The 27369-nt window shown below is 41.2% G+C and overlaps 1 protein-coding gene across 1 annotated transcript in view; it reads right to left on the bottom strand.

The window, feature by feature from the left end:
- Nucleotides 1-27369, bottom strand: part of HECW1 (HECT, C2 and WW domain containing E3 ubiquitin protein ligase 1) — a gene marked incomplete at both ends in the record, with an annotated part of 174387 nt that overhangs the window by 62916 nt on the left and 84102 nt on the right. The window contains 5 exons of the mRNA XM_080611271.1: nt 1647-1748; nt 5116-6468; nt 7610-7710; nt 9703-9845; nt 21755-21924. Coding sequence (XP_080467397.1) covers nt 1647-1748; nt 5116-6468; nt 7610-7710; nt 9703-9845; nt 21755-21924 — 1869 coding nt within the window. The remainder of the gene's footprint in view (nt 1-1646; nt 1749-5115; nt 6469-7609; nt 7711-9702; nt 9846-21754; nt 21925-27369) is intronic.

The raw sequence follows: 27369 nt of genomic DNA on the forward strand, positions 1-27369 counted from the left end.
TGGCTTCTTAGGTGATTTATTAAATTCAACATTTTTGCTCTTCAAATTAACGCAGTCTAGTCCTATAACGATCAACATATTTAAGCCCACGCTGTCAGCCTTTGTTGTAAAAAATGATGTTATATGCAAACACTAAAAGAGAATCCTACAAAGGGGTACTAGTTCTGCATCATCACACATTGTATTTCAAGTCCTTAAACCCTGTCATGAAAGCACTTGTGAAAACCAATGGTAGAAATACTTACCATTTGAGGATAATTATCAGAAAGAGGAAAAATGTATTGAATTGGTGATGGAAGAATACGGAACAGATTCACACTGTTTTGTTTACCTGAGCTGATGTCAGTGTCCTATCATTAACATCATTAATGGGGAATGTGCTCTATTTCCAAAGTCTTGAGGTAAGAGTGGGAGGAAGAGAAATATTTGCCTGTTACAGAGGTAACCATTCCCATTTCATCATTCATTGGCAAGCCACAGTGCTACTCTAATAAGACTTCGTTGGGCTAAAGGCATTTGAATCATTCATGCTACTGTGCAGCTGACGCCAGCATAGGGGCTATTTTTGGCTTAGGGAATATGACAGCATGGTTGGTAAACGATGAATTATTTGTTAATGGGCCCATAGGCCAAGTAAGTGTGTTCCCTTCCAGGGCTTTGAAGAAAATAGAGTGCTTTGTGTATATGCCTGGTTGTTTTTCTGAGGCTCTGCACATATTAGGTCGTTAAATAGGTGCCGAAGCTGAAAGGTGATGAGCAGCACATAGCAGGGCATAGAGTGCACTCTGCTGGGCATTTAACGCCAATGCAAAAACCGGGTAACCCTGAGCGGGTAATCCTCCAGGAATACACACGGGAGAGGCTACAGAAACAAGTGAAAACACCTCCAGCAGTTGATTCACTTGTAAAAATCCCGTATTATCAGCCTACTGTTCGATTACGCTACTTAAGACCCTAACATTTTTTATCCAACGTAACTGCAGATACCATTACAGTCTACAATGAACATAAAATTCACTGTTTATCAAATCCAAAGAGAGTACAAGACCATGTGAGTACAAGACCATGTGAGTACAAGACAAGCTCACTATGTGAGCTGTTTTTTCCCAGCATCTGCTAGTTTTGCTCAGAGTTGGCCCTGTCTGCCTGAGCATCCTGACTGTAAAAGGGCTCCTGCTGGACCTATAGGCAGAGCTGGCAGGCCACAGGGACTGCCATCCCAAACCATCTTTGAAGTCAGCCACGGAAAACCTGGAGACAAACGTTACAGAGAGATCAGAGTACTTTGCTGATACACCACCCAGAAAGCTTTATAGTAAGGCTTCTGGAACACCTGACAGATACACACTCACTTGAGTTCAAATACACTGACTGGAAACAGGGAAACAGTATTATTTTCATTTCATGATAGCCAAAGAAGAAGATGGACCAAGGCAGAGGGAGGTTATACAGAGCTTGTCCAAAATAACACACCACCACCTGAAACCAGGATCAAATAAGAGAAACAAAAGGGCATACTGCTTGGGTTCTGGAGAATGTGGATACAGAACAGATGGGGTTATTTAGAAAGACATACTGACCTCTACACTGTTCGAGTTAACAGGAAAAGCTGAAAAAATGCAAGAAATTAAAAAACTAAAGCTTACTTGGTGGAAGAGGCTCATCGATAGTTGGGTAGTGATGGTGCTCAGGCCTCAGAGAAGGAAGCTGGCTGACTGGCTGAGAATTATGGAGTAAAGGACAATCACCTATGGACAAGATATTCAAGACATTGAGAGTCATTCACTGTTTTCACAATGTGGTTCAAAAAACGTGCTACTGTAAAACAAGTGATTTTGTAAATAGGTTAGCCTGGTGTACTAGCAGCTCTGGTTATTCCTATTTTCAGGCACTATTTTAATAACAACTCATATGCCTAAGTTATTAAAATAATGCAGTCAAGGCTCTGATCTCTAATTTGAGTCAATGCTAAACTGCTATGGGCCAGATTCTGGACTCATAATGTAAGCGAGAGAAGAATCAGGCTTGATCTCTGAGAAATACTGTGCATGTACAACCAGACTCACGCTTCTGCTGAAATTGGCAGGAACATGCAAAATCCTGGTTCCAACTTTTAATTCACCACATCAGTGGAATACAAGGCTAAAAGCTGCCTTGGATCGTTCTCTGCTTTTCTAAAAGACCCATGGCTAAGGGAACTGAAACAGCAGGATTCTGCAGTTCCTGCAAAGCAGAAGACTATCCCCTTCCATAGGTAGTTTTCAAAACATGAAGAGTCCATCTTGAACATAAGGAGGGAGAATGAGAGAAGGACCAGAAACAGGTAAGTAGACAGGTGGTAGAAGAGGAAGACAAAAGATAGTGAGACATAGTCAGGATCCAAGATAAAGAAGGAAGACCTGAGATATAGAAGAGGAAAAGAAGAAGAAGAAAGACACATAGTAGACAGTGCAGAGGAAGTTTTTAAAGACTAACATTGTATATATGTCTATATATCCAAATACGAAATAAATGAAACCTAAACAAACGTCCAAACTCATGTTCTGTTGAAAGGAACAAGTAACTTAAGATCTAGTTAAGGTTTACAGAACCCTTTTAGAAACTAAGAAGTTATAGTAGGGATGTAAAAGCATTCCTTATTTTAGACTGAACTGTGAGAATGAGGAACCTGCACATTAAAACTTCATAGGTTCTAGAATTCAGATTCCTTCTTGATCTATTCTTAAAATCTTAGAAACCAGAACTATTTATCCCATGAGCGGACACATTTGCATACTGTGTGGTAACAGTTTTTCACTATAACCTCCAGCTCAAGGTGGGCCCATTAATACAATCTGATGCATATATTTAACATTTACATGCATCAGAAAGATGCAACTTATGGAAAAAAAACATATTTAGCGTTTCCAACATCACCAGAACCATTCAGCTAAGCCAAACTTGCTGTGTGCTGGCTGTTTTAGCTGTTCTTAACGTCAGAATCCTAATAGCCTAAGAATGAACATTTTGTTAAAGACTCAAATATACAGCTATCAAATGTAAAAAAATCCCACATTTACCAAAACTTATGGGTTTTCTTTAAACAACCAACAGCTAGAAGGCAGAAGCCAATTTTGTATCAAACTGTAAAGAAATCTCACACAATCCAGAAGTGAGAAAAATCCCTTAGACAAAAATACTCCCTCTTCTAGGTGCTTTGATGATACCGTGTGGCCTGTTAAATGTCTCCATTAAACCACTTGTGTATAGGCATATCTCACAGCAGCATCTGCTGCATGTTTTGAACAGACAGCAGAGTTATGTAAGTTATTACTCAGTGTTAGAAGTCCCTCTCTCATAGCCTTAAAAACTGTTCTGTTACTACAGGTGGTGTAGCACCAACTACCAGATCATCCATCTATGTTTCTTTACTTACCATAATTGACTCTCCCCTAGTCAAGATAGTTACGCCAAGCCAGCAGAAGCATGGTAGTATCAGTCACCTGGAGTGGATGGAGGTGACCACATCTACTGTATTTGTAACAGCTGCCAAGTCATGAAGCAATGTGCACATTTACTGAAGCACCCCCCGTGGGACCAAAAGAGTGCTAAGAGCATGGCTGCCCTTCAGCCATCCTCCTTCCCACTTAATCAAAGCAAAGCCACCGTGAGCACTGCAGTGCTCTTTATACAAGCTCAAGGGGCACAACCTTGAAGCTGTACTGAATCCAAATGAAGAAGCCACCTTCTTCCCCCATGTCCCCTCTCAAAAGTACACACAGTTCAAAATAACCATCCGATCTGTTAGCATGGTCACACACACACACACGCTCGTGCCCTCTTAGTATATTGCACATAAATGCTGTCCACACACATCTGCGAGGAGGGAAAATGGGTTTCTACCCCGCTGTGTACTTCTGAGAATTTAATGCTCTTTTTCAGGCTAGATTCTGCTCTGCAGAGAAAAGAATTACCTAGGCCCAGCTGCCTACAAATCTTCACACAGCCCAGTGTGTAAGGCCACCCTTACACCTTTCTTCCTGCAGGGAAATAATGTGCATGTCTGTGGCAGTGGAAGGTGGGGTGAAATAAATTGGGAATGGAAAAGGAAAAGGCAGAAGAATGCTTTAGTGGGGTTTCTCTGTGGTCCTTCAATATGTTATCCTTTTCCTGTGATTTTAATTTAGTGTCACTTACAGTGGGAAACAGATGACTTGGGGTCTGGGAATGCAAAGACTACCTCTTAACCTCACTGCGTGCTCCTTAGCTGCTAAGGCATTTGCTTCTTCAGGTGGACAAAAATGATACACTAGCTGAAGAAAAGATGTGTGATCAAAGCCACCCTTCATGTAACTCCGTATGACATTAAATGAGTTACAAAAGGGAGCAATTTAATGTAACGATTTGGAGGGACTGGAAAAAACAGTACCTAAATTACAAAGATTAAAAATTACTTTAAGTATGTTTTCTATCTAGAGAAGGGTAAGGAGATGAGAACTTTGTTCAATATAGTTCAATTTTGGAAGTATTTAAGAAAAAAACCCCTCTGTTGAGTTGCCCTATGGTCTGTGAAACCTGAGGTAGATTTGTTTGATACTTGGGGAATTGGAACAAATGGGGCTGGAAAACTGGGTTTGTAAGAGAAATATTTGCATTTCTCCATGCTTATGACTGTGTGTGGCTACAAATCATACACAGAAACTGGCCCAGATCTTTAGCTGGTGTAAATCAAAATCTCTGCCCTTTGACAAGCACAAGCTGGTCCCCTCACTGACTACCAGAGACATGGCAGCACATCAGCATGTGAAATGAAACAATCCCAAGAAATAAGGAATGAGTTGGTGGATGTGGTAATTCTGATCTGCCACATAAATAGGGTAGCTAATCTTGATTTTATAATGATGCATGTGTATCTACAGGAATCCATATACACAGATCCCCACCTGATTTATCTGGTTTGGCTGGGATTTTAAGGACAGGCTCAATTATCCAGCCTTCCCTGATATCTGGCCCAGCTCACAGCCCCCAAATTTGTACGAAATAAACTGTGAGCAATCTGAGACCTTGATTATCTGATGCCTTCTGTGACATCCAGATAATCAGGGTTGCTCAGCGCATCAATTCTCAGGATCTAACCTTCTCTTCTGCTGCTTGGACCTGCTATTGGGGTGTCTAGACTCTCTGTGGCTCTCTGTGGGTTCCCACCATGAGCTACTAGTTCATCTGGCCACTGGGAGGAGCCATCCACTTGCTCCCTGTCCAGCTCAGGGCTCTGCACTGAATCTGGCACTGACTCGAAAGCACTGTTCTCTTCCTCATCATCGTCCTGTGAGGAAAAGACCGTGCTCTCGGAAATCTTTGCACTGTCGACAGAGGAGAAGCGGGTATGGCTGGAGAAGCGATTGTTACTGTCATAACAGGAGGTGCTGTAGCATGAAGTGCTGTAGCAGGAGGTACTGTAGCAGGAGGTGCTGTAGCAGGAGGGGCTGTAGCAAGAGGTGTCGCACGCCTCACACTCGTCACCATTGGGCCTGGAGCTTGACTCGCTCTCGCTTCCTGTCCTGGGGTGTTCCCCATCCAACAGCCCATCATTTAATTCAGAGAGTTGCTCATCCAAGGTCCCAGGAGGCACCGTGCTCTGGCTGAAGTTCTCTTCAGCCTCATTTTCCAGAGGCGGCTCTGCTGCCACTGTCTCACTCTCACTGACCACCTCCTTCTCTAATGCCTCCTTGACTGTAGATTCCTCATCGTTCTCCCCAGCGTTGCCACCATCTTGCTCTTCTTCCCCATCGCTGCTCATCTGTGCGGAGGGCAGACTGTGGAGCAGGTTGTGGATCCGTATGTAGTGCGTGCGAGGGGTCTCCGGTTCACCACAAGCTGAAGCTATGACTGTCTCGAGTTCAGACACAGGCAGGGAGCATGGCCTGTTTTTCCTCTTTGCTGTGGTCCTCAGTTGCAGCTTGTTGTCTTCTTCCTCCTGGGCTGAAGCCCCTTCTTCCTGACTCTTCTCTATGTCCTTGCCAGCATGCACATCTGCACTCACCTCATCAGTATCTAATGTTTCGATGCTGGTCAAGACTCCACCATCTCCCTGAGTACCAGAATTGACTTTGTTATTTTCCCTAACTTCAGTCTCAGGAGGAGACATGCAAGCCAGCAAAGCCAGCTGCTCCGTGAGGTCCGTAGCACTTAAAGAAGGCAGTGCTTCGCCTGGGATGGATTCCAAGGGCTCAGGAACTTGCACTGTATCAACCTCCCCATCTCCTGCTAGCTCTTCATTTAAGCTGTTCTGGTTGACTTCCCCAGGAGGTTTGACAGCCCCTGGGCTATCCACACTGTATCCATTTAGCTGTTCTGGAGCTGTACTTTCTGAGGTCACTGTGTTGATGCATGGAGGCTCACCGAGGCTTTCCTCTGTGGGGTTGTTCACAGGGCTTTCCTGGAGTTCAGCTGGCTCAGGATCTGCACTAATGGAGACCTCTTCATCATCTGTATGAGACAGGAAAGGAAATTACTTACTCCTCTAACAAGAAGTGTTGACTGAACCAGAAGCTTGGCTGTGGGGGCACAGGTATGCACAGCAAGCTGAGAAAATTAAAAGCATAAATTACAGTGTGAAATGAGTGGGAAACTCAGAAACTATCAGGAAATGATAATTTTTTTGTTTTGCTAGGCAGTCTTTGTAGAGTGGATTTAACAATCAGGGGGCTTACTAATGACGATAATCTGTATGCAGCACCCTGCCTCCTTGCAACATAACCTGAAGGAAACACATTCTTGAAACTACTCTTTGAGACAAACTGGCATTGGAGGAATATCATGGGTATGACAATGAAGTCTTCCCTGAGGTTTTAATGAAGTTTTTCTTGTCATGCTGAAGCTGACAGCACACCACAACAGAGAACCTAAACTTCTTCACACCACTGAAAGGCAGAAGCTTTCCCCAAAACATCCTCTGATGTGATCTTCAACTGTATCACCTCCTCCCAGATGCCAGACAACCTGAGGTCTTTCATGCCATCCCAAGTGTACCTGAGAGGACACTAGCACAGAGATGCAAGGAGTCCCCAAGCAACGCTCTTGAGACATTGACATGAAAGCCAAGGTTCAAACTTACACCATCATGACAGTGACTTCCTAATAACTACAAGAGAAAGTTAACCAAAACCGAGGGAAGGAGGGGAACATTGATTATTTTACTTAGGTTTTTCACTTAAAATTATCAAAAAAACACAGTTTCTAATAATCTTTACTATCACATTCTCTGTTTTTATTTAGGAAGTGCTGAAATGCAGATGACTACAAGTGTCCATGTAAGCAGTTCCCAGGACAGGTAATTGAGAAGCAGATGATACTTTAGTTTTCCATCCTCTTTCCCAGTGATGTGGCAGAGTATTTGAAGCAGCCAAGAACAGATGGACATGAGACACCAGTACCTCTAAGCTAATGGGAAACAGGGAAGAAGCTGTGACTCACAATGCATCCTGTGATGTGGAACTTTATGCACTTTCCTTTGCTCATGAGTGTCCCTAAAGTCCCAAAGCAGTCAGGAATGAATCCAGATTTCTGAGGAGAAAGAATGCAAAGCAAAAAAGATCTAGAAAAATGATAGGTTAAGACTGAGAATTACCTGGATGGATGGAAGAAGTTATCTCAAATCGGAACTGCAGCTGGCCACTGACATGATCTGTAGGAAGTCTGCGACCCAGAGTGTAGCTTACAACCCTGTCCCTGCAAGAAAACAAATATTGTCACAATAGACTATAACCTACCCAACATCTACTGTGCATAGACAAAGCTGCTGTGGCCTACAAAAACACACAGTGGTTTCCAAAGGCTATTTAACCCAGCCATGAGGGCATGTTGACTTGCATACGAGAGAAAGAATGGCAGAGGAGAGGACAATGTCTTCAATTACAATGGAAAAGCTGAATCAGTGACTAGACAGGCTTCTGGGATACACAAGCACGTATGTGTATATATATATAGAGAGAGAAGGGTGGGAATGGAACTTCTGCAGTATGGGTATGGAAATACCGACATGGGAAGCAAATAACTCCCACTTCTGCTATTGTAACAAGACTTCACTTCCCTGCTGATCTGACCATACCTACCCTTCTGTAGAACCTCGCTTTTCTGTATTTCCTTCCCTTCACCATCTGCATAAAATTCAGCTTTCCTGGTCTTTCCTTTAATATACTGTACAGGAGAGCCCCCGCTTACCACCTTCTCTTTCCAAACTGGCTGAATGACTGCTCTTCATCTCTTTCCACCCCTCTTACCTCTATGAAGCTGAAATATCAGGAGAACACCTTCCTGACAAGGTTGATCAATGACTCCATTCTGTCCTTGTGCAGGTCCCTCCCTTTGCCACACTTCATCCACCCCTCAGAACAGAATGAAACTATAGAAGAGATTAACTTCCCAGCTGCCCAAAATGAGGCTGAATCAATGTTTGCAAAGCATTTCTTGAGTGTAAAGGGTTCACTAAATATTTATGCATCTTTGAAGAAACATAGTTCATTTCCAGTTGGGCCCAATTGTTTCCTAGGATATAGTTTCACATGCATCAGAAACTCATGTAAATGAGACGATCACAAGATTTGTGTATGATCTTTCTGAACTTGTGTGTATACTTCTCATTGAGCTTGCCTGAGATTTAAAAGCCACTATAGTAACAAAACTAAGCCAGAAAGTATATAATTAGATAGACAGTGTTTACAATAAGGAAGTAAAATAGGAAGATATAATCAGAAGATGATGAGGAATCTTCTCATACAGAGGGAAGCCAATGATATCAGTTATAGGGCTCTACCTTCCCCAAGCTGTTCTTTTCCATCTGGTTTCTAAAAAGCTACTCTAGCCTCCCTACATGAGAAACAGGGAGGTAGCTTAGTCCCTTCTGGTACATTCAGCTGTCAATATCACAGCCAGTTTCTGAACCAGCTGTTCGAAAACACTTCCAACAAGCTCAGCTTCCTGCTGTTCTGCTGAATTGAGATCCAATTTTCAGAACTGCCTTCTTGGAAACTGCATTGCGTATGCTCTCCTCAGGAGATGATTCCTTCTCTCCCCGCTCCTCAAGGTCTGAACCTTACAAGTTTAGAACCAACTTTACGGTTTTGAATACTACCTATCTTCCTCAAATTGGTTGGTGTTACTTTGGCAGCATACACCTTCCCAGGACTTTCATGCAAAGGGGAAGCAGGGCAGGGCTTGTGAGCTCAAGTGAAGTGCTTATTCCTTGGTAGGAGGGTAGGGTCAGAAAGATTTAGTTACAACATGCCACAGTTTTGGGGTTTTTTTAATAGTATTTCCACTGTCCAGAAATTAAAGGGAGGAGGAACAGATCTGGCACAATTTTAGCCCATAGGTAATTCCCTGAAACATGAAAACAGCCTGTTGATAACATTAAAAGATTATTCATATTGAAAATATTGCACTCTCCAGATTCGCAGCCATAATACACAAAACAGTCTTCTTTCCTAAATGCCAGCTCTCACTTTTCCAAATGCAATGGATAAGGTTACAGAGGGAATTCTTTTTCTGGCCCATAGTCCTACAAATTCTAATTAAGACCAACATCATTCATCAGACAACTGTCAGTCTAATAACTCCTCCTCAACATCATTATATCACTACAATGGTATCTGTATCTCACCAGGGACTTCTAAACAGCAACACGCTCGTTAAACAACAGAGTAGCATAAGCAGCAAATTTACCCTATGGCATGTCTTTCCAAGAGGCGCTGAACTGGCATAGACAGTTTTCCCAGGAAGCGCTTGATGATGGGTCGGCTCTTTGCAAATTTGTCTTTAACTTCTATTTCCAGGACATCCGTGGGCAGGGAGACAAAGCTGAATTGCTGCAATAAAGGAAAAGCACAGGACATGAAGCTGATGGCTAGGAAAAACAGTACATGGTTAATCACGGCTTATGGACCTGTGTAAGCCTCTGGCTTTTTTACAGGACAGAAACAGTCCCTGCACCCCAAGGCACAGGCCTGCAAAATAAAAAGAGCTTGCCCTCAAAGCAGGCAGGTGAAAGCACCTATAGGGACTGTGTAATGCAGCAGAAGCAGGCTTGGGGAATGCATGGATTTCATTTGTTAATGTCATGGCAGCACCCAAACACTTCAAACAAGGCTTGCCAATGGTAAGGACGCTATACCTACAAATCTGATGAACTCTGCCCTAGCAATGGTCACTGATCTAAATGTAATTGCACAGATTATAGGTTTTTTTTCTTTCCTTTATTTTCCCTCCCTCCCCCCCCCCCCCCGCCCCAAGAGCTAAAGCATAAAAAAGCTGCACACAAGCACAAGTGAACTGGCAGCCTCAAGAGGTGTTTACTCAGCATTTCCCTTCAAGTGAATTTAGTCCTCTTTACATTTGTCTGGCTATTTGTGGTACTTCGGCTGGGAGGCACACCTCAGCAATTGAGAAGTGAGGATCTAGTGAGGTGAAGGATGACAGTTTTCAGATACATCCCTCTGTTGCTCATTCCTGCTCCAACTCAAAAAGGAAAACCTCTGAAAATACTGTTTATGTGGACAAAGCCCCTAGCCTGGTTTACAGCACAGTCTCACAAAGAGCTAAGCTAAGAGGTAAGACAGGGCACAGGCTACTGGAACAAACAATACAGGGGAAGATGGGAATGGCACCATCTAAAATTGTTGCTGCCACTAAGTGCTTTGAAACATGTGTCCACCACCTCAGCCAATCTGGTTTTAAAAAGATCAATTTTTATTTGTTAGCAGTGTTTCAGTAAGCTTTTAGAGACTGTGTGCATGCAAAGCTGAGGTAGGAACAAGGAGGATGATATTTTAGGTTGCAGGAGCAAGGAAATCCATGTGCACAGGTTCTAAACCTGGGAGGATTAGGGCACCTGGAGATGCTGGGATCTCCTCAAAGGGAAAGCAAAGCTCTGGTTACTGAAAATAGTGAAAAGCAAATACATTAGATAACTTGGCCTTGCTATCTCCAAGACTAGCTCAATCCAGCACACACTTGGAGCTGGTGACATAGGTCACAATCATTTTTCCAAACAGATCTGCTAGTACATCATTATTCTAAGAGAGCACATCTCTGCTGTGGTGTGCAATAGTAGCAAAACTGTAAGATTGCTGTCCACCTCACAGAAAGATCAGTATTGAACTGGAATACAACTTCTGTAGTAAGTGAATATTGAGATGCATGAAAGGATTTTCTAGCTTTCCTGCTGCTGAAAACAATCTTCACAACAGAATCATGCTCTGGGTTACTGAGGCCTGAGTTAAGCCCTAAATTGCTTGCTCTATTGAATCATGATCTAATTTTCAGAAATGCTCAGTTCAAACAGCTTCAAGTGAAACCAGAGAGTGGGATATTCTGTTAACCAGGCTCTGCAAAAATGCAAATCATCAGAGAAATACAATTCAAGAAACAGCTAAAGTGTGATTCAATTCTTACTTTCTTCTATATCTTTGCAACAGGTTACCAAAGAAGATAAGCCTAACAAAAGGAGAACACTAATTCCCCACGTATACTGAAAGTTGCTTTATAAAAGTAAGTTATATTACATTACTGTTTCACCTGCTAAAAAAATCTCTGATAACTGCCATTTCATGACACTTACAATGAAACCAGAAGGGAATTAACTTTTAACTGAACGAGGGTATTGTAACGTACAGCGATTTGCCATTTAATGAATTCTCCATTGCTCCTCTGTTGACACCTCTACTGTAAAAAAGTCTCTGTGGGGTAGAGCATGCATACGCAGAGGTGAAGGCTGAACTGTTCATAAGTGGAAAGTAAAACGTAGGTTAACGATTTGCACCTTCCTATGTTATTAGTATTTTATCTTGCTGTACAGCTCTGAAGTAAATCAGACTCAGCTTGCGTGTTTGTTTCCATAGTATCAGGTAAAACCAAACCTGACAGCTCTCTCCTTGCACAATAAATGCACTGACATTTTCCAGAGTAATTCTCAGCACCCGAGCAGTGAGTATGGATGCACAGACCAAGGTGTTCTGGCATCAACCAAAGGAAATGTCATTTTTCCCTTGAACAGCCGTGCCTCTCAGATGCACAAACGCCAGGATATTCCATGCAATCTGTAAAATCAAACTTTGCTCTGATTTCATCACCTGCCAGCCACACTGCACGTGAGGATACATGAGACTGCCCTGCGACCAGCCTCTTGTCCATGATCACAGCTCCTAAATGGTTCTTCTGGGAGAAACAAAACATCTTCTGTTCCAATGCATAAACCAGCAGCATTTTGGAAATGCAATTAAGCCATTAAAACCAGAAGCGTTCTGTTCAAAGGTTTTGTCATTTGAAAACAACTGCAGTTTGAGATCAAAAGTGAACTCGGTGAAATGGGTTTGGAGACAGCTTGTAAAGTAGTGATTATTTTACATAATTCAGTTTTCTGTTACCTAAGCACTTGCTCCTGCTGTTGCTCTCATGTAGTAATGGGCAAGATTGTTCTAAGGCAGTCCCTGACTGTGGATGCCTCAGGCTCAGGCCATCCACACTCAAAAGCCCGAAGGCTTCTTGTTTGCAGAACACACAGGCCTCTGGACCTTTGAAGGATGGATCCCTGCCGAACACCTCGGTTTGAGAACTCAGAAACTTTTAAATACATTTTCAAAACCACCAGTCACTTTTGAAACCACGCAGGCTCTTGTGATGTTTAAAGATGGGACTGTTGTCTTTGGATGTGCAAGCAAACCTCCATCAAACCCAAGTCTCCTTCTCTTCCTTCACCTTCTGTTTGGACAGGTGCCAGCCCCCATAACTTAGCCATGAAACACTGGCTGCATTTACATTGTTCAAAGCCTTGCCCTTCACTATTCTATCTGGAAGAGAAAGGACCCTATGTTTCATGGTTGTCTTCAATACAGTTATCATAACACGGTAGTCATATATCACTTCATGGTTGCAGAGAAAAACAAGAATACAGGAACTTCAGCTCAAATGAGCTCAAATATTTTAACAAAACTTCCAATTTTTCTGGCAGTTGCTCCTTGAAGCTGGATTCTCTCATGTTTTGCAGCTAGCACTGGCTACCATGCATTTTCCTTCCCAATCTAAGACAGCAATCTGCAAGCTGTATATTTTCATTGGGGCCACAGCTCATTTTGGGGGCTTGTTCATTGGTTTTGGGTATTTTTTGCCACAAAAATGGAAGTTCCTTCAATCACCACCATTAGTGCAAACTCTGCAAGACTGGTCAAGAACTTCCTGGAACCTGCTGGAATCCAAAGACACTAAAGTTTACAGTGAGACTAACTGTAGAAGGGTGTACTGAAGTTTACATAAATGGGCTTTTTCTTCTCAAAGAACAAAGTGAACATATAATTTCTGGCAGTTTTTATATTCTGATGTTTCAAAAGCTTTAGCCTCTCCGGTTGTCCAGAGCTCCACCAAACTTCACAATGGCTGCATGGATGCGGTTTGTGATTTTGTCTGGGGCTTTATTTGTACTTGAATACAAAAACACTCGAAGGAAGTAATGGATTTCAACACATTTGCAATGTCATCTACCAGAACAGCTACAGTTTCATGGCTAAAGCCCCACCCAAGGAAAAGACTTTGTCTAATGACCTATTCTGTATTTATTTGGACAACAGCAGAAAACAGGACACATGAGAAGAACAATCCACAAAAATTTTAAGTGACGGCTAGAATTTGATGTCTTTACTTGATCCCTAACTGAAATCCAAGTAAAATGCGTTATATGAAAGGGGGGGGGGGGGAGCTCTTTCAAGGTATAACTGGATCTGAAATTTATGTATGATCTACAGCAGGCAGTAGATGAACAGCTAAGAAGCAGTAAGTTAAATCTCTATTCTCTGATTAGCCTAAACCAGTAATTACCTACAATGTTAATTACCTACAATGCTGCATTAGTCACAGTGCATTACCCTGCATATCACATCAACTACGGCTTGGTACAAAATGACTCTTAAAACTTGAGATGATACATGACACAGCACACTCCACTGAAGAGACGGCAGATTGCCTCAACAAAACTGCCAAGGAATTACCATTAGGAACAACCTGCTTCTCACAGGGTGCCTGGCCCTTAAAATAGTCTCAGATGCCATCCTGTTCATGTGATATATCCCCCTGTCTGATCCTTACCAGCTAAGGATAAGAGGGCTCCTCTTTATAGGTTAGATATAGATGAGTGGAGATCTTGGACAAGGGTGTCCATAGTGAGGAGAACCATTGGAAGGTTGAGGTGGTCACCAGATGCCCCTATGTCTGATCTGGCAGAATCCTAGCCTGGAAGATCCCCAGATTTAAGGCTTTGGAAGTGAGTGCAAGGAAGCTCTGAGTGCTGAGCTCCAGAAGGGAAGACCTTTTTATTTTCTTCTACACATGTATTAGGACTGTACAAGAAATGGTTTTCTGTCAGGTGGGTTCCTAAAAGGAAACTGTATGCAGAAAGTCTGAACACAAGAATGATTGAACATCCCTGATATACTGGATAAAAACAGCACGTGTCACGAGCAGCAGTAAGGAGGCCTTGTGGAGACTGATGTTTCCTGATTCTTGGAGTACATTGGTCATATCTGCCATGGGAAGACGTGGTACAATGTGAATGGCTCCAGAGAGCAAAGCAGCTGGTGCTGTGCACCTGATTACCACATCCAGACACGTTGCAAGGGTTTTCCTACGAAGTAACTCCAGGCTGGTGTCCAGGGCTGAACTGCCATTATCATCTGAAAGGTATCTGGTGCACTCCTGAAGCACATCTCTTGGCTTAGTTTTCACTGAGAGTAATTCAGTTCTCATGCTTTAAGACTGCAGAGTGGTGTCTTTAGAGGGTAGAGTAGGAGATCTGCCTTGAAACTGCTGTCTTGAATGGAATGAAAACAGTATTGTAGATGGACCTACTGAATCATTAAGAACTATGATCTACAGAAGTTAGTATTTGTATTATTTCCCCAGTATCGTCTTCAATTATTTTCTTTTTTGGGTGTTCTTGCATCCATCTGGAACTACGATAGATAGGAAATAGACTTGATCTAGAAGCAAAGTCATTGCATCTCTCTGCTGTCCCCACTTTAGCCACTTGTCAATAGCTGTCCCATTTGTCAGAGTGGCAGGAGATCCAACAATTGCTTTAATCCTACACACTTAATGAAGAGATAGGAGTAGTAAAACAGGAGACAGAGACTCTATTAATTCCTCACTAAGAGAAAATCTGTATCATTATAGCACATCTTACTAGACACTGAAGAATCTGTACCAGACACAGCCTTAAAACGCCCCTGCCAAAGGAAAAGCTTTAGTTGATATTTCCTCAGGCAATCAACAAGCCATAAGTAATTATTTCTACTTAATTACAGAAATACAGAGAAGGGAGGGAGAGGGAAAAGCAAGAATGGAGAGAATCACATCAACATACTAAGTCTTCTTGGGCTAGCAGCGTATCATCAGTTCTGGCTCTAGTTGGTAGTAAGTCATTAGGATTCTCCTTTCATTTACACAGATTTTATACAGACACCTTCTACAGATTCACTTTCCCAGGGACACTAATCAGAATCAAAGCTACCTAGATCCCCCTGACACATTCATTGTCTCACACCATCTCAGTGACCTAAATGCAAATCTGATTTTACGCTACTTCAACCATCTTCAAGCAAGATCTGAAAACACTGTAGTAAACACCACTGAAGAAATTTCAGACATTAATCTGCTTTTCAGGGCCTGTTTGCTTCCAGACCCAGCAATGGTTTTACAGACAGAGATGATTAATTTTCTTAATGTGAATAGATCTTGTGGGGGTTCAATGCACAACTTACATATGGCAAAGAACGAAGGCATGTGCTTATGCTGACCTAGCAGAATACATCTATATCCACTTATAAGATAACAGAACCATTTCCAGAGCTCTAGATGAGTTTTCATAGAAAGCCAACTAACGATGATGATTAATTTCTGTGCTTTATTTTTACCAATATTATTTACATCCCTGATTATGGGCAGATCACCATGATCAGCTCTCAATAACACTATCAAGGAAGTTGTTGAAATGAACACAGTATGCCTGTTAGCACCAATTAGACAAGTTAAGTGCAAGTCAAGTTCTTCAACAATAGTCAGCATAATAACTGGTGAAAGGTAGATAAATTAATACCTTGGTGATAGGAAGAACTAGGCTCTTGATTTGGAGCTGAATAAGCTACAGAATTAAAAAGAAAATTCATCTGAGATATCCATCATGCCACAGGGATGATACAAGCTGAAGCAAATCTTAAAAGGCTGTAAATTACATTTGATGGATGAAGACAGATTTAGTCCTACAGCTGAATATTTCATTAGTGGGCTTTTTGTTTCAAATACTTTATTGAAACAATTACACTTTCAATGTACTCACCACTCTCCATCTGTATCTCCATTCAAAAACCTTCTCTACATGTTCCATATAACGCTACTCATATGAACAACAGGGTAAGATCAGAGGGAATTCCAGATTCTTAAACTTACTACAGTGCTTCTCTATGGCAATACAAAATATTACAGAGTCAGAAGTGTCAAACACAGAGTTCCACTGCTCCTAAAGATTGGGACAGGCCTACGCATCCTCTGAGAGCATCCTGGAATTCAGCATTGACTGCAAGGTGCCAGATCCAGTGCAGCACCTTATGCATGGCACAGTGTTTGTAACAAACAAACACTGCTTTTTCCCTGCACTAAGAGGGATGCACAATATGTGGTGTTGTATTAAAGTCGGATTCAAACCTTTCTACTGAACTTCTTCAAAGTTGTAATAGTGCCTTCAGCAAATTGACTTCCTAGACTGCTCCCCCAGAATCACTAATCCCTCAGATTTCCTCTGTACTGAAAAGAAGGAATAAAAAAAGTCTTTGCTATTTCACATATTGCACAACACTCATCATGAATTCTCTCTGATGGCTTACATAGTTTTGCAAGATGTCTGTTACTCTATTAATGGCAAATTTCAGTCCTGAAACATTAGAAATTGAAAAGAACTTCTGGATAAATCAAGTGCAAACACTGCTTAAAGAGTCAGGGTTTTTCTTCATCTCTTACGAGCTCAGCATAGACTGAGCATATTTGAGCACTCTCATGAGCACTCATATACAAGGTTAGTAAGACTGATACTCTACTGGGATGCATAAGTTGCAATTAAAAAGCATTTCAGACGAAGAACACATTAAACAAAAAACCTAGACAATTTTTTCACACCATAACTAATTCCCGGAGAAACTGAAGCTGTCTTGGGCTTTCACACTTCAATCATCACCAGATATTAAAATAACTACAGCTGTAAAATCACAGCTTTTCTGAGTAATCAAACTGTGTTTTACACTTTACCTGGCCATGTGTGCAGAAATGTTATACAGTGAACATACCACCCACAAGGGTCCACTCAGTTCCATGACACCTTTGGCAAATTCATACTGAATTCAGGCTCTGGCTTTCACTGCACCTATACTGGATTTATGCTTGGGTGTAAAAGCCTCCGATTTATGCAGCTGATTCTTTTGTATTTAGCAGTAAAAGGGAGAAAAAGATATCTAAGTTAATAAATAAGCAGTTCAGTCAGTGTGATGTTCCTTTTTTCATTAGGACTTCTGGTGAAACCATTCAGTGGTTCTGTGAGGCCATAGCAGGACTGTCAGCATCTAGTGCTCTGAATATTAGATCAAAATTAGATCAAATATAATCTACTTTAGGACAAATTCATACCATTGATTCAAATATATTTAAACATCCTTACTGGTTTAGCTCTGTTCTGGAAAGACTCATCTTTCATGAAGTATCCCCTCCTTGTATCACTGTAGGTTTGTACTGCAACAGGTAGTACCCATCCTATCAGCCAACATAAAGCCTCAAGAGAAGCAGAATGCTATCATAAACCCCATATAGCATGATCTGGCTACTTTGACAAAGTGTCTTTCAGTCCCAGTACTGCTGGGTGGTTCATCATGCACCAGTCCAGCATTCATGATCATAGAATCAATGCCTGACTTACAAATCTGCATCACAACAAAAGCAGTTACAAACCAGCACTCAGTCAGCTAGCATTCTTGCAGGCAGCATGCAAACCCATCACTGATGATGGCCTGCGCTAGAGAAGCCCTCCCTCCCCAAACTAACTTCTTGGGGCATTCAAGCCCCCAACAGCTTCCTTCGTCTGCTTTTGTACTGGTAATCTGAAGAGACAGGTTATGTGGGAATCAAGTGATGTATTTCTGAAAGGTTGTGGGTTATCTGAGGTGCAGAGAGTACAAGTTACACATGTGAAAATACTGTAATTCTGTTTATGAGATCTGACACATTAACTACTATTTGTCAAGTGCTCTTGCAACGGAGTACCGAACACCTCTGCTTATACACATCAATTAATTCACCAGTGAAACACAGCTATCTTCAGAGTGAGAAGCAGCACTGGTTTTGTGCACTGGCTATAATTTAACAGGATTTGCAAAGACTGAGGCAAAGAAACAAACAGCAAAGCTGCAGGGAGTTGAGATCGTTTTTATCCTAGTACTGGGCTCCCACTTTAAAGCAATCTGCTCTTCCAGAGCTAGAATTACTGGAGTTGAAATTCAATGCATCATTTAACAGGTAACACTTCCTAACTGCTTTAACTATGCTGGATGGTTGCGACAGCCTATTTTATAGTCATTCCATTGGCCATCCCTTGAAGCTCTCAGTCCACTCTCTAGTGAATGAACAGAAACTGAAACAGCAGTTAGACCAAACTGTCACAGTTAAAGAATGTCTAAGGGAAAGTCCAGAGGCTTTAAGTACTTTATCTGCAAAACCATGCAGAGAATTTCCTAACCAGCTGGAGGTATGTGAACTACTTTTTAAACCACTTTGCTTGGTTGCTTATGGTCCCCAATGATCTCTATTGCTTGTCTGAACTCTCTGTCCCTTTACTGCTTGCTGACAAATTAATCTTCTTAAAAGGAGCTTCTTCCAAAGAATGTGACAGCAGACACATTGTCTCAATATGAATCAAAATGGGATAGTGTCATAATTTTTCTAGTATCAATATAAGAAGAGATGATCAACATTCACCTTTCTCAATTCTACTAGATGGACAGAAGACTTGGGAAGTGGGCACTTCCTTTGCATTTTAAGTCAAATCAGCATGACAGGACAACTCACCCACTAGGCTCTTGATGCTCTTTGGACTGCCAGCCCAATGTCTGCTTAACCTAAGGGTTTACAGTCAAGCTATGCATTGCCATGTGCTGTCCAGGAACTCACTCACTTCATTTAACAGTACATAAGTTGCTGATGTCACATGCTACTCCTCAATTAGAGAGAAATTTCCATTTTCTTATGTCCTCTTGTATTGCAAAACAGAGCAATGGAAGAATAGCTCTAAGTCAGGATAACTTCTGCTGAACAGTATTTGAACAGTCTGTGAATTTATGATCATCAACATTACATGAGACAGATGAAAAATTGCCTGAGGTATCATGGTTATTTCGATAGTTTTATTTCCCTATTCCAGATTTTTTTCACGTTTAGCAGCCAAAACAAATTAAGAATGTAATTCAACTGAGAATCAAACAAAACCCCAACCAAAACCATCAAAACCACCCCTCCTCCTTCCCCCCAAAAAACCCAACATTCCTCACCTCCTTCTACTTAGATGTAGTGACACAGAACCTTAGGAAAGAATCACCCTTCTGAAATAATATATTGCCTAAAATATTTTTTGAGGAAAACAACTAGTAACTGATTTATTTAATGGAATGGCAATGATTCCTCAGTATTTTTCCCTTCATATATTCACTTCCATCAGTGAAAAGAGTAGACAGAAGAATATCTACCACCATGACACAGCAGTAGCTTACAGTCTTCCTTTTCTCCTTGTCCCATAAAGGGACGAATTTGAAGAAGATCAGGCCAAGGGTGTTCTGTGCAATAGAAACCAAGGTGGGTTTTCAGTAACAAAGACTTCAGAGTAGCTGATGTGCACAGACTGCAACACAAATGCATGCAGTTAAAAATCTAAGCATTAGCTGAAGAGGATGCAGAAGGAGAACACATTGGCTGTTTTAGACTCCTTAGCCACTAAGAGGCTGACAAGAGAAAGGGATGTCGCATGCTTGCGTGCAACCAGGAAAACCAGGGGGTGAAGAGAGAAGCTGGAAGCCAGCTGTGCTCTTCTGCTTTGTGATGTCCATAATTAGGCCATTTTATTGTTTCTCCTTTTCTCACTGCTGAGCTCTACTGGAAAAGAAACATCAGCCCACAAACTCAGCCATCCCACATGGCCTGAGGAGAAGACACCCTTGACATTTTATCAGGGCCAAATTCTTACTCTTTGGTTATTTTATCTTCCAGCAGTGCAAAAGGACCTTGAAATGAGAACAAATTATATCGGCTGGGGGTTGCCTTTGTTGAGAGAAGACTTTCTGACTATTGTGCAATTCTAAAAAGCCTATTTTCAGCCTCCATCACTCTTTGGATAAGGAAAGCCTGTGTGTCATCTCAGCAGTGAACTCTGGCTGATACAGAATGGTGGGTCCACATTCATATCCTGTGTCCTCCTCTGAGTGTTAACTCCTGGCATCCACACTTGCTGCCAGCTCCCACAATCACCCGTACTGAGCATGACACACACATACAGCAGATTTCCCCTCCATGCCTGCCCGCCTCTAGGCCTGTGTCTTATGCACTTCACTGAAAGATCTCTGCCAGCTCCCTGATCTTCCATGTCAGTTCCAGCTCCTCAGCTTGGCCTGGGACTCCTCAGCCAGATACTTCTGATGCTTGGAGCCACAGAGTAGTTATGGCTTGGTGGATGCCTCATGACAGGGGCTTCCACTTAATTAAGTCCTGTTAGAAGGCGTTTTTTTCAGGCTTTCAAAGTTCTACCCCCTGACACATAAACTCCCCCCTAGGCTCACCTGTCACATATTCTGATGTGGTACCCAGCTTCTTGAACATCCTCCTCCAGGTAGAGAATTCAGTGACATTTCTGCTGTCTTTTTTCTCTCACTTACAGTGCCATGTCTATACAGCTTGACCTAATTATCCCTAAACCACTTTACAATTTGCATTTTAATTTGAATAAATCTATTTAGTCTATTTATTTACTTTTACTCTTTCCTGCAGTGAAGATGTTGGTCTGACAGAGAATGCCAGGAAATCACAGCCATTATGTCAGGCTCCTTTAATTCCAAAGTGATTCCTTATTCTTTGCTGCCTGATGCCATTCTGTGTGTGATTTAAAAACAGCAGGCAGCAATTGAACTCTCAGATCTCATTAATACCTCCTAAGCCCTTCCAACAAGAAGCAGCAGACTAGAGAGTATTTCTTCAAGGTGATGGGCAAATGTGCCAAAGTTGCTTTTAATTTATACTGCCACTGACACTTTTCAATCACATAGATTCTTTTCATTTGCTTGCTGTACTTGTTGTATAATGTCTCCTCTCAGTGTAAGAACACCATGCCAACCTAGCAGCAGCTTTTCAGGCTATCCAAGTGTATTTTTCAATTCTATTTTATGCCTGCCTTCAATAATTAACAACTTCATAAATAACAGCCATAAAGGACAACCTACACTGCAAGTTTTAACGTATCAATCATCTTTGTAACTAGGTAAGCCTTTTGCTTTAAGACAAGAAGTCATGAAATGCATCAAGCACAGTTGGGTCAACAACTATTTAGTCATGAAAGGAATTAAAATAAACCCTAAAAGAAAAAAAAAAATAGAAGGATACTGCTAGAGTTATTTCTTGTAGTAAGAAAAGTCAGCTCAACACTCAAAGTGCTTACCTCTCCTTGCCAGACTGGGTTAACAGTATTACACATGATCTTAGATCTCTTCTCCTGTCCATGGTGAGGGAGTGCTGGGAAGATGCTATGTTTTCCTGGCTGGATGGAAATCTTCAGATAAGGGTCTGGATTGAAGAACATTCCTTTCTTCAGACCAAAAGCCTGGAAATCTGAAAGAAAGTAAATAACCTGATTATTTTTCATATTCCAGGTAGCTCTCTGGGATGTGAGTAGAAGCATACGGAAACTGGTAAGGAATTCAAGTAATATGGCAGGAATACGAAAAAACTTACTGCTTCGTGTCACGCACTATAAAGCTAAACCACGATGATCTTCTGATTTACAATTTAGAAATCATTATATAATGAAATTGCAAGTTTTACAACCTGATTTTGCAGCATGAGCTGGCTTCTAAATCAGGATTCATGCAACTTAAATTAAGTGATTTGCTGATTTTGCTAAGGAGCTAAGCACTTGCTCAGCCTGACTTGAGTGACAGGACTCCTCTGAAAAAGAGACCCACTCATTTAATCACACAGACGTGGCATTCAGTACCCAATGTATGTCACTTGTCCTAGATATCTATTTAATCTTTCTACGAATCTTAGCTTTTAGACCACTTTTTTCTACAGGAGAGGTAATCTTGTATTTTTCCCCACTTTAAACCTTCCTTTATGGGTTAACTCTACCTGTAGTAACTTAGTAAAACTCTTGTATATAACGTTCAGATTCTAAGCAGGGCTTTCTAGCTGCAGAACTCCCAAGGAACATAAGTTGTGAAGACAAAAAATCCCCAGGCACTGATTTCAAAGTTTACTCATCGTGTTCTGAAGACAGACATAAAGTCCACTACAATCTGTCCCTGTGAAGCCAATGAAACACAAACCAATCTACAAGCATATCATTAATTTTGGCTCAGAAGCTACAAATGAAAGCCTCTGACCTTACTCCAGATTCATTTTCTTTGGAATATATAAGCACTTATTCCTATTAGCAAGTTCAGTAGCTGATTTATTTTCCACCACTTTCTGCATGGATATTCTTCTCCTCTTTTTAAAGCTTTATTTCACATAGGGCTACACGCACTGAACTACATTTTCTTGTTGTACTGAAGAGATAAAGAGTGCAAGATAGTTTCCAAAACTGCCTAGATATATTACATAACATTCAATTTAAACACATTTTTTTTTCTTTTAGGCAGGTCTTGAAAACATTAATTTTCACAGTTTTTAATTGTCTTCTGATCCAAACCCCAATTAATCTGGCAGATTGCGGGAGGCTGTGGAAAACCCTCTAGGCAGATACTTTGGATGAATCTAAAAATCATACATATTCCACACCAACACCAGTATTTTCTTCCCAGATAACAGCTGCATCAAGAACAGGGATAAGGTTCACCCAGTTGTATTTTGCTTCCTTAACATATGGTAATAGCCAACACAACAAATGGTTCAGTTTTGTTCTGCTTGGTTTTAATCATCTATTCCAGCATAGAATTCATGTTGCACATATTCCAAAGCTGTTGGACAGATGGTCCTGAACCAGACTGTATTTTAAGAATCTCATTGTTGTGACATTCTCTAACAATTACCAAAAAATAGATGCTATCACTACTAATAGCCTATTTCAAAGTACTTCGTTGACTGTATGTACTGCTGTGGTCCTAGAAACACTCTTCCACAAAGAAAATTATCTGGTTCCAACTGATAACACGGATTTTTTTTCTCTGAGTCTATAATCTCTGTGTAACCAGCATGTATTTCATCTATCAGCCCTGCTGAAATCCTATATGGCAAACTGTTTTGCTTTGGAAGTTACACTGTTAGAAATGAATTCCAGAAATAGAAACTAAAAATTGCAAAGGCAGTATGAATGACAAGACTGAGAAGTGTAATAGTGTCAGGCTGCTAACATATGAGAGCAGAGAAAGATCTCTGGGATCTTATTTTCTTTCTCTCTGATGTTTCCTCAAATAAATCTGAAACTGAAATATTTATTGCCGGATATGTTTCTGATTCTTTTTTTTCCCTTCAAAGAAAGACCATACTATCTTTGGGTACCACTGTGCAAAGAAATGGGCTATTGAGACAGAAAAGAATACCTAGTACTCAATCGTGTACACTTATATATTATGCATCATAAAGAACATACATATTATGATGACCTACCAGCCTCTTTCCAGTTATGGGAATTAAGCACAGCCCTGACAGTGAAGATACTCCTAAGCTTACTTAGGAGTCTAATTCTTGTATTTGAATGAGAAAAAATAAGTTAGCTAAGCACACAATAGGACATTTTGTGTAATTTTCTTTCTTTAGTTGCATAATAGAACAGGTCTTGTAAAACTGGCAGTTAGAAACTTCAATTTTTAATGTCTAAGTGCACATAGGGATAGCAGAAATAGCTTTCTCAAGGAAAAATATCCCAGTTGTACTTACACATCTCCCTACAAATTCTCAGCACCATGAAAAACAGAGCATCAAGACCACAAAAGTTCTGAATAAAGCTAGATGGGCATCTGCAGATACCCTGAAGCCACTCATTTAATCTGAAGTGAAACCTACAGATGCTGTAACTTGTAACCAAAGGCTCAGGTACTCTCTTACCAGTGCTGTGTAACATTGCAACAGACGAATCCCAGCTATTGCTTTCAGTAAAAGGCTCTGAAGATACTAAATACTTAACTAATTGTTTGAGGTTAGCTGAATTTAAATCTTTGCTGAAACCAATGAATTCAGAAGGCTTGGATGTGCCTTGCTGTACACTGTAGTCTTATAGAGTAGTTCTTGGAGGCATACGAGGAAATGTTACCAACATAACTCACGCTTTGCAAAGGTGCATTTTCATCCAATCTCTTAAAAAAAGTTATTAATATACCATATGTCAGCTTCCCACTCACTCATAAATCACACTTTGGCATGAAAGAGTTTATATACATCTAACAGTTTAATAGTGTCAGGCCATCCCTCATGAAAAACAACAGAAGGAAGGAATTTAGGCAGAGACACAGCAACCACAGATTCCTTCACTGCTGCAGACTTTCAGTAATTGTAAGAACATGCATCCTAATCCAGCTAGGCACACTTCATTGTAGAAAAATGGCTTATACTAACCTCTACATTCTGATGCCCCTAAGTGAATAAAGAATTTGTTCAATTTTAGGGCTTCCCTTCCTTATATGCTGATCTTAGGGTGTTCCGATGAGACCTAAGTAACCTTTGTTCTAGATCACTTGCATGCACGTAGCCTCTGCCCCTAAAGTGAGCCATAGACTTCCCTGTCTGCCCCGTAAAGGATCACTCTGCAAACCCATTTTCCATGCAGCATCAGAAACTTCGAGGCACTGACGACTGGATAGTGATGGAGACTCTATTTTTGTGGCAATCTGGAAACTAGCGTATATTTATTGGCAAAACATGGAACCAGGTGAGAATATCAACTGCAGCAGACACAGCTAGAAGACATCTGTGTTTTACCATCTTTGATTTTGCTTCAATATAAGTGATTAGGCTTTCAGTAGTAAGCCAAAGTTGTTAGAAGCTGTTCTCCACAGGAGTAAGAACCTTTTGCCAGCAGCTGTGGAGGAACTTTCCTAGAAAGGCTATTTTGTGCAGTTTATAAATGTGTCTCAAGAAGACTGAGTCCACCTCACCTCTTGATGGTGCATATTTAGGATTAGGATGCACGTACTTAAAATTAATGAAATCCGCAGCAGTGAAAGAGTCTGTGGTTGCTGTGCCTCCGCCTGAATTCCTTCCTTCTGTTGTTTTTCATGAGAGATGGCCTGACATTGTTGAACTGTTAGATGCATATAAACTTTTCTCAACAGCTAATGTGAACGGCTTAAAACAGCGAGGGGGAGGTTTTATCACTGCAAGCAATTAACCACTGGAGCAAAGTACCATCTCTTGGTATCCTCAGATCCAGACTTCATGCCTTTGTGAGATATATCTGAGCCAAACTCACACAAAGCTCCACATCATGGAGCAAGGTGTTACACAGGATAATGGAGCAGTTGAATTCAAAGCCTTTTGAGGCCTTTCAAACTGTTAATCTAGAGCACTGCAGTACTTTGTAGGTGCACTAGAGATGGGGCGAAGTTACCTCACCTTTGCACAAGCTCTGATGGGTAAGAAAAAGGCTTACAAAAAGAAAAAGGAATACATCTGAGCAAGTCAGCTTGAGTGGGAAAGGCAGAAGTAGAGGCAGGTTTATAGCAATATTAAACAAGATTTAGTGTCTACAACTCTTGTTACAAAGTCAGTCACCAGGCCTGCAAAGAATGGTTGGAAGATAAAGTGTGTTATATATCTGCATTCTGATCAAGAATTTCTTGGTAACTACTATTGTCAAAGTGACCCTTAACAGACCTAATGCTATCTTCAGTTGTGATTCATACTCTGACTTCTATAAACTGACAACTGATGTTACCTGAATGCCTGGTCTGAATCACAGAATAGTTAGGGTTGGAAAGGACCTTGAGATCACCTAGTTCCAACCTCCTGGCATGGGCAGGGGCACCTCACACTAAACCATGCCACCCAAGGCCTCATCCAACCTGGCCTTGAACACTGCCGGGAATAAAGCATTCACAACTTCCCTGGGCAACCCGTTCCAGTGCCTCACCACAGCCACACAAAAATAACTCACATTTCTCACAGAGGTGTGATGAGGATAAACTCCTGAATGTTAGTGAAGTATTCAGATCTTCTGGTCATTTATTCCACAAGAACACTTACAAATAAAGAGTATGCAAACACATGAGATAGGTGAAATATTAAAGCTTGAAAAATGTTATCTGATGCAACATACAGCTAGCAGGCATATCATGCAAACCTCACGATAACACTTTCTAAATATACCAGTCAACAGAACGGTTTCAAGGGCTTTCAGCGAATGCGTTACACTGCTGCTAAACCACAAGCCTTCAGTGAGGTGGCTGCTACATCTTGGGAAGCTTAGCACACTTCTTCTTTCTGTGCTTCATGTATGAGAGCTCTGACACTTTCAGCTGCCTTATCAGAAGTGTGACCTTCACTGGTAACAGTAGAAAACTCATGTTGGAAAGTAAATGCTAAGTAACTGCATAGCTTTCCTTAAAGACAGTATTTAATCTAGCTAGATCAGGTTTACAAGATTTCTCTTGGTATTTTTACTAACGAAAGCTATAATAATACAGTCATCATATGAAGAATTAAGAGGCTTAATCATAGGAAGTTATCTTCTTTGAGAACCTATTAATCTGAACTAACCTTTCACAGGACCAACTTTCAGTCTCCAAAGAAGCAAACACATAGAAAACAAACCTCCTACTGACCTAATGCAAACTCTCAGCTATTTCTATTCTCAAGAAGTTACCCATCTCCTTTTGCCTTGAAGCATCAGTTTATACTTTTGTCTTTGCTTGACATTTTTATCTTTTCTCAGGCAAAATTTCCACTGGAAACAGTTGGATTTTGTCCAACCAAATACTCAATAAAACTACAGAAAGAATAAAGCACTTTGTTACCAAAGAAACTGTTTCTGCACAGTTCACATTATCACAGGGCCTCACTGGAGTGCCTAGGCAGCAGAGCAAGCCATACAAGTCCGCTGAAACAGACCAATGTTCACCA

This window comes from Psittacula echo, assembly GCF_963264785.1.
Source record: "Psittacula echo genome assembly, chromosome: 2".
NCBI classification, from domain to species: domain Eukaryota; kingdom Metazoa; phylum Chordata; class Aves; order Psittaciformes; family Psittacidae; genus Psittacula; species Psittacula echo.